This window comes from Cebus imitator, unplaced genomic scaffold (assembly GCF_001604975.1).
Source record: "Cebus imitator isolate Cc_AM_T3 unplaced genomic scaffold, Cebus_imitator-1.0 Scaffold149, whole genome shotgun sequence".
In the NCBI taxonomy this organism is placed as follows: Eukaryota; Metazoa; Chordata; class Mammalia; order Primates; family Cebidae; genus Cebus; species Cebus imitator.
Window position 1 is genome coordinate 5,849 of NW_016107464.1, and position 8,073 is coordinate 13,921.

At 42.2% G+C, this 8,073-nt stretch overlaps 1 protein-coding gene across 5 annotated transcripts in view; it reads left to right on the plus strand.

The window, feature by feature from the left end:
• NFX1 (nuclear transcription factor, X-box binding 1) overlaps window positions 1–8,073 on the plus strand; it is an 81,551-nt gene that overhangs the window by 946 nt on the left and 72,532 nt on the right. For 3 of the 5 annotated variants that reach the window (XM_017542934.2, XM_017542935.2, XM_017542937.2), the window contains exon 2: window positions 3,424–4,431. In XM_017542934.2, the coding sequence (XP_017398423.1) occupies window positions 3,424–4,431 (1,008 nt within the window). Of the gene's footprint in view, window positions 1–807; window positions 871–3,423; window positions 4,432–8,073 lie in introns of all 5 variants that reach the window. The other 2 variants (XM_017542932.2, XM_017542933.2) reach the window with 1 other exon arrangement.

An 8,073-nucleotide genomic window follows, 5' to 3' on the forward strand; every position in this document is an offset into this window, starting at 1 on the left:
AAAAAAAAAAAAAAAAAGCATTTTGCATCACGACCTTAGGGCACACTTATATAAATATAAAAGCGAACCAGAAGTTTCTGTAAGCGGTGGGGTTTGTTGGTTGGTCGGTTTTACAATCAGTAATATATTACGTTTTCAAAGAAATCACAACCCACTGCATTCACTTGATTTTATTGCCCACTCTGGAAAACAGGGCAGCAGTTTGTAGAATGGGATTTGGAAATCATTGGTTTGAGTCAGCTCTGTCTCCAACCAGCTGTTGGGCCACCAAGACCGTATGTGTATTTGTGTACTGGGTGGCAGGTAAAATGTAATTATTACTGTGGTTCTTAGTATAAAAAGTTGGAAAACATATTGCATTGATGTACCGTAGTCTTGATGTGAATATTAAGTCTTTGTTGGGGGCCGGGCGCGGTGGCTTATGCCTGTAATCCCAGCACTTTGGGAGGCTGAGGCCATCAGATCACCTGAGGTTAGGAGTTCGACACCAGCCTTACTTAACATGGTGAAACCCTGTCTCTACTAAAAATAAAAAATTATCCTGGTGTAGTGGTGGGTGCCTGTAATCCCAGCTACTCAGGAGGCTGAGGCAGGAGAATCACTTTAACCCGGGAGGCAGAGTTTGCAGTGAGCCAGAATCGTACCATTGCACTCCAGCCTGGGCAACATTACAAGACTCTTTCTCAAAATAAAAATAAAAAAATTCTTAGTTGGGGTTGGAAAACTTTTTAGGCTGGTGTTTTGTTATTCTCCCTTAGTCTTTCACCAGATTCTCTAAATCGGATCCATTAATTGTCTCATCCACAGGCTCATTTCTGACTCATTTCTGTACCCTTAAGTGTTTGAAGAAGAATTGGGTGGGGCCTAATTGTGAGTCAACCAAAGTTCAACACTATGGTTGGTGTTGCGCCCAAATTACTCTTTCCAACCCAGAAAGTATCCAATGAGGCAAAATCTTCTAGTCCAAAGACCTCTTTACTGGTTTTCATGTGCTTTAGTTTGATTTTGCTTTAGTTCCCGTTCCATGTTCTTACTTTAGCATCATCTTTAGCCAACACCCTCATCATCAAGGTCCTTAAACAGAAGCCCTGTGCAGAGGATACCTTTCTGCCAGTGAGCAGACTCTGCAGTGCCAGCCTTGTCTCTGGACTTTCTAATCTGCCAGTTGGATTTCCCTTTATTCTGCCCCACCTACCTATTGGACACCTACTGTGCTATATTGAATTTAGGGTACCACTTACTTGTATTCTAGCCATAATGACTAGACATCCTATTTACTAACTTCCAGCTATTCGAAATAGTGAAAAAAAAATTGGTGTCTCTGATCTCTGCCATGGCCAGATACCTGATCAAATTTGTCCTGTTTCCCTTCCTCATGTCTCTTACGGGTTTATTTCCTGAGGGCTTTGCCTATTGCCTCTTGTCTAGTTGAACATATATTGTATATGAATATATGCAGCCTTCTCTGGACTCTCTAATTGCATCAGCTCATTACTGTTTAACACGAAACACTGTTCCCATCCTTTACTAGGCTTCTCTGGACATCTTTAATCTTATTTCTGGCCCTCTTTCCAGCCTTGCTTTTTCAAGCAAGAGAGAACTACACAATACCAATTGGTCCAATTTAACCCTTCCAACCTTTAAATTATCTTATGTTTCCAGAATTCCTCTGCTACCTTCTGTATTTGTCTAATCTTGTCATTTTATGAGGCCCTCCATCCCACCCCTAGAATTCTGCCTATGTGAAAGCTTTCAGGACAAATCCTGAATTGGGTGAGAGGTACCCTATGACCTTTATGATCTCATTCCGTTCTTCATTGTATGTTTCTATGTTACCCACTACCCAAGCTGTGTTAGTGTGAGAGCATGGTCTCTAATACTACATACACATCCTGAGTTGGAATCCTGTAGACTTCCTTGAAATATCTCTGTGGCCTTGGGCAAGTTTCTCTTCAGGAATGTGAGGATTAAATGAGTTAACACATGTAAAGTGCTTAGGATAGTGCCTGGCACGTAATACATAATAAATGTTAGGCCTTATTATTAGACCTGAAACCTTCAGGCTCTATACTGCACACATTTATGCTCAAGCCTGTGTGTTTCAGATACTCTGTAGTCCTAACAGCAATTGTAAAGTATTATTTTAACCATTTTATGTGTGTTACTAACTTGCTTTACTCTTCATTGCAATTCTTGCAAAACTCTTTGATATAGGGATCATTACTAACTTGATTACATGTAAGGAAACAGCCTAAGTAACTTTCATAAAGTCACAGTAAGTGATGAGTGACTTAAACTCATGTCTCCTAGACCCTATCAATTTATAGTATATTCTGTATGCTACACATAGTTCTGACTTTGCTACTAACTAATGTCTTTAGGCAAACCATTTTGTCTTTGCGCTTCAGGGACTGAATTGACTGTACCGAGAAGCATCTTCTGGGGGAACATGAATGGGTTGAAGGGGAGTATGCTTAATTTTTTCCACTTTGGGATTATAAACCATATTATAGAGGTTATGTGTGGAAAACCCAACATATATTCCTAGGGGAAAGAGATGAAAACTATTATTAAGTACTATCTATGAAATCATAATTAAATTTCTCAGTAACCATTAAAATAAGTATTATCATCCTTTACTAGACAAGGAAACTAAGGCTGAAAGCAGACATGTGGTATCCCTATGTTCATACTATAAGTTGAACGACTAGACTTTAACCCATTTGGCTTAGTCCAAAGCCTGTTTACTTGATATTACACAATGTTACTTTGGTTTTTCGAAAGAATACCACGTGGAACCTGATGATTGACATCCCTGAACTGTTAGCTGGCCTTAAATTTTTATAATAAAATAAGTACATGTAGGCCGGGTGTAGTGGCTTATGCTTGTAATTCCAGCACTTTGGGAGGCCGAGGCGGGCGGATCATGAGGTCAGAAGTTTGAGACCAACTTGGCCAACATGGTGAAACCTCATCTCTACTAAAAATACAAATGCATGAGGGCACATGCCTGTAGTCCCGGCTGCTTGGGAGACTGAGACGGCAGAATCGCTTGAGGCTGCATTGAGCGGAGATCACACCACTGCCCTCTAGCCTGGGCAACAGAGCGAGACTCTGTCTTAAAAATAAATAAATAAATAAATACATGTATACATAGTACTTTATGGCCCAGGTGAACATTTTTACTCAACAACACTTAGCTATCATTGGCTATTGGTGTTGGTTTTTGGACATGGAATGATGATTGATTAGTCCTCCATAAGCACCTTGGACCCATCACTTTCACTGGAAACATAGGTCTCACTTAACAGCATGTTTTATACGAAGTCCTAAGGAAAATAATTTTTAGATTTGGCTTGGAGTCTGGCTTTCATGGATGAAGATTAATTTATTTACTGGCATGTCTTATTTGTTATGTCCTAGGTACTTTTAAATTCAATACGGATGCTGCTGAATTCATTCCTCAGGAGAAAAAAAATTCTGGTCTAAATTGTGGAACTCAGAGGAGACTAGATTCTAATAGGATTGGTAGAAGAAATTACAGTTCACCACCTCCCTGTCACCTTTCCAGGCAGGTCCCTTATGATGAAATCTCTGCTGTTCATCAGCATATTTATCATCCTTCAGGAAGCAAACCTAAGAGTCAGCAGACGTCTTTCCAGTCCTCTCCATGTAATAAATCACCCAAGAGCCATGGTCTTCAGAGTCAACCTTGGCAGAAATTGAGGAATGAGAAGCACCATGCCAGATACAAGAAAGCACAGAGTCCTACTGAGCAGACCTCAGATGCAGCTGGATTAGAGAGTATGACCAGATCAGAGAGTGGGACAGACCCCAGAGAGCATAGCCCTTCTGAGAGTGAGAAGGAAGTTGTGGGTGCAGATCCCAGGGGAGCAAAACCCAAAAAAGCAACACAGTTTGTATACAGCTATGGTAGAGGACCAAAAGTCAAGGGGAAACTCAAATGTGAATGGAGTAACCGAACAACTCAAAAACCTGAGGATGCTGGACCTGAGAATACCAAACCTGTGGGGGTTTTCCACCCTGACTCTTCAGATGCATCCTCTAGAAAGGGAGTATTGGATGGGTATGGAGCCAGACGAAATGAGCAGAGAAGATACCCACAAAAAAGGCCTCCCTGGGAAGTGGAGGGGGCCAGGCCACGACCAGGCAGAAATCCACCAAAACAGGAGGGCCAACGACAAACAAATGCAGGACACAGAAACAACATGGCCCCCATTCCAAAGGATAACCTCAGTGAAAGACCAACAAAATCTGCCTGTGATGGTGAGAACTTGGCAGTCATCAACAAGTCTTCCAGGAGGGTTGACCAAGAGAAATGCACTGTACGGAGGCAGGATCCTCAAGTTGTATCTCCTTTCCCCCGAGGCAAACAGAACCATGTGCTAAAGAATGTGGAAACGCACACAGGTAAACCTACCTAGATAGGTGGAAATATTTTGTTGTTTTTTTAATTTTTAAATAAGTCATATATTCACATAATTAAGAAAACAGAAACTATGAAAAGTTACATGGTGAAAAAGTCTCTGTCTTTATTCCCTGCCTGCCTAAGTTCTACCACTACTCACTGCTCCTCTCCCCAATAGATAACCACTTAGTTTTATGCATATCACAAGCAAATACAAGTAAGAATTCTCTTTGTTTTCCAAACAAGCAATTTTGTAAGAGTTTTCAGAAATGCAAATATGGGTGATGTAGATGTCTGGTTACAAGATTTTTTTGAGTCGTGAAAGCACAAGTGGTGGGTGGTAACATCTCTGCTGCCTCTGTAGATTTCATCTTGTGCTGTCTCATCTGCCTCATCTGGTCTGCTTAGTTGCAGCAGTCCCTAACTGGTCTTATCATTCATCTCTTAATTTTTCTCTTTCAGTTCACCTCTTACACCAGCATTGGAGAGCAATTTTTATAACATGCATATTTTATTTATTTTTTTGAAACAAGTCTCACTCTGTTTCCCAGGCTATAATGCAGTGAATGACTCAATCCCAGCTCACTGCAACCTCCGCCTCCTGGGTTCAGGTGATTCTCCTGCCTTAGCCTCCTGAGTAGTTGGGATTACAGGCGTCTGCCACCACACCTGGCTAATTTTTGTATTTTTAGTAGAGATGGGGTTTCACCATATTGAACTCCTGACCCCAGGTGATCCGCCTGCCTCGGCCTCCCAAAGTGCTGGGATTACAGGTGTGAGCCATTGTGCCTTGCCTGAAACACATGAAGTCACATCTTCTGCTGCCTTACTCAGCAGTCCCATCTTCTGCTGCCTCAATGTCTACCACATTTTATTCCCTGAATTCTACACTGTTTTGTCTTTGCATGCTGTTGTTCCCTCTCTCTAGAATTTCTGTCACTCAGTTTGCTGGAGAATTTTTTTTTTTTTTTTAGACAAAGTTTCACTCTGTTGCTCAGTCTAGAGTGCAGTGGCACGATCTTGGCTCACTGCACCCTCCGCCTCCCAGGTTTAAGCAATTCTCCTGCTTCAGCCTCCAGAGTAGCTTGGATCGCAGGCATGCACTACCATGCCTGGCTAATTTTTTTTTTTTTTTTTTAGTAAAAATTAGGTTTCACTGTGCTGGCCAGGCTAGTCTCAAACTCCTGACGTCGTGATCTGCCCTCCTTGGCCTCCCAAAGTGCTAGGATTACAGGCTGCGCCTGGCCATGAATTCTTACTCATTTTTCAAAAGCTACTTTAGGCCAGGCATGGTGGCTCATGGCTGTAATTCCAGCACTTGGGGAGGCTGAGGTGGGAGGGTCACTTGAACCCAGGCATTCAAGACCAGCCTGGGCAACGTAGGGAGACCCTGTCACTACAAAAAAATTAAAATAAGAAAATTAGCCAGGTGTGTTAGCACATGCCTGTAGTCCTAGACACTCAGGAAGCTGAGGTGGGAGGATCACTGGAGCTCAGGACATCAAGGATGCAGTGAGCCACTGTACTCCAGCCAGGATGACAAAGCAAGACCCTGTCTTGGGTGGGGGAAAAAAAGTTATTTTAGTCACATGTCCGGGGAACCTTTTCTTGCCCCTATAGATAGCATTAATCTCTTATAGCCCTTACATTTCTGTCTTTCTCTTATATTTGCATGCTTCTGTTACAGAACTTACCCCTGGAAACCATAATTTATTTATGCTTCATTGTCCTCCACTAGTCTGTAAGCTCCTCAAAAACAGACACTGTATATTTCTTTTCTTTTTTTGTGACCCTACTGCCCCACACAGCCCTTGAAACATAGTAGGTTCTCAGTTCTAACCATTAGAAAGTTCATCCTCATATTGAACTGAAAGTGTCTTTCCTTCCTATCTTTTGGTTCAAGCTTTATCCTCTGTCTCAGCACAGCAACTAGTCTCTCTTCTTTCTCACAGTTCCCCTCCTCCTTATTGCAAATCAGCTTTTGGCAATATTCAAAGACATCTATCATTTTGCCCTAAGTGTGTATTTCATCAAGCCAAATAGTTTTATTCTGCTAGCTCCTCCTCATGGACCTTCACTATCTTAATTCCTCTCCAGTTTAATGTGAGATACAGCCCAACCCTTGAAGACAGCATCTACCCAGGGCCTGTTTTTACACCAGCCTATAGTTGTAGTTGCTTGCTTCATCTGGTGGTTGTTCTTGGAACCTCAACTTATATGTGAAGCAAAGCAATGTTATACCAGAGTTATTATTGAATCTTAAAGCTGGTTAATAATTACCTCTTGCTTTATAGTGAATTATCACAATGTAGTGGCTTATGATAGCACACATTTATTATGTCACTGTCCCTGTGGGTCAGATAATGGGCCCGGGTCAGATAATGGGCCCATGTTAGCTGGGTTCTCTGCTCAATACCTTCAAATTTGACTGGAGATATGGTCTCATCTGAGGCTCAGAGTTCTCTTTCATTCACTGGTTGTTGGTAGGATTCAGTTCCTTATAGGTGCAGGACCGAGGTTCCTGTTTTCTTGCTGGCTGTTGGCCAACGGTGTCCCTCTCAGCTCCTAGAGGCCACCTGCATTTCCCTGCCATGTGGCTTGTACACAGCATGATAGTTTGCCTCTCTGAGGGCTGTAGGAAAGCAACTGCTGCCGCTTCAGATCTCTCTGACTTCTGTTTCTGATTTTTAGACTCTTTTAAAAGGGCTTACCTGATTAAATCAGGCCCATCCATACTCAAGGGGAGGAGATTATATAGGGTATGCATACCAGGGGGGTGGAAATCTGGAAGACCATCTTAGAATTCTGCTTAACAAATCTTTTGAGACCTTAACATTTTCACATTATTCATATCATTCTTGAGGACACTTCGTTCATATTTGTTGCCTAAATACTATGTACCAAGCACTGTTCTAGGTAAAGGGAATAACTGATGGAATTTACATTCTGGTAGGGAAGACAGGCAGAAAGCACTTAGATAGTTAATATGTCAGGTGGTGATAAGGACTAAAAAGAAATATTAAGAATGTTAAGAGGACAGAGTGACATGGGTGCTATTTTAGATAGGCTGACCTCTTTGATAAGGAGACATTTGAAAAGAGACAAAGGTGAAGTAAAGAAATCTACCATGTGGCTGGCTTGAGAAGAGCATTCTAGGCAGAGAGAGGAGCAAATTTAGATGTGGGGATGGGTATGCAGGTGATAAAGATGGGAGCAGGAGAGGTGATCAGAGAAATAGCAGGGGCTGGATCATGTGAGGCCCTTAGACTTGGTTCTCAGTAAGATGAGAGGCTGCTGGAAGGTCCTGCGAAGAGGGATGGTATGATCTTACATTCTAAAATAATCATTTAGGGGCCAGATATGGTGGCTTACACCTGTAATCCCAGTGCTTTGGAAGGCCGAGGCAGAAGGATTGCTTAAGCCCAGGAGTTTCAGACCAGCCTAGGCAACTTAATGAGCCCCATCTCTACAAAAATAAAAAATAAAATAAAAATTACCTGGACATGGTGGCACGTGCCTGTAGTCCCAGCTACTTGGGAGGCTGAAATAGGATCACTTGAGCCCAGTGGGTGAAGGCTGCAGTAAATAGTGATCATGCTGCTACACTCCAGCCTGGGTGACAGAATGAGACACTGTCTCAAAAA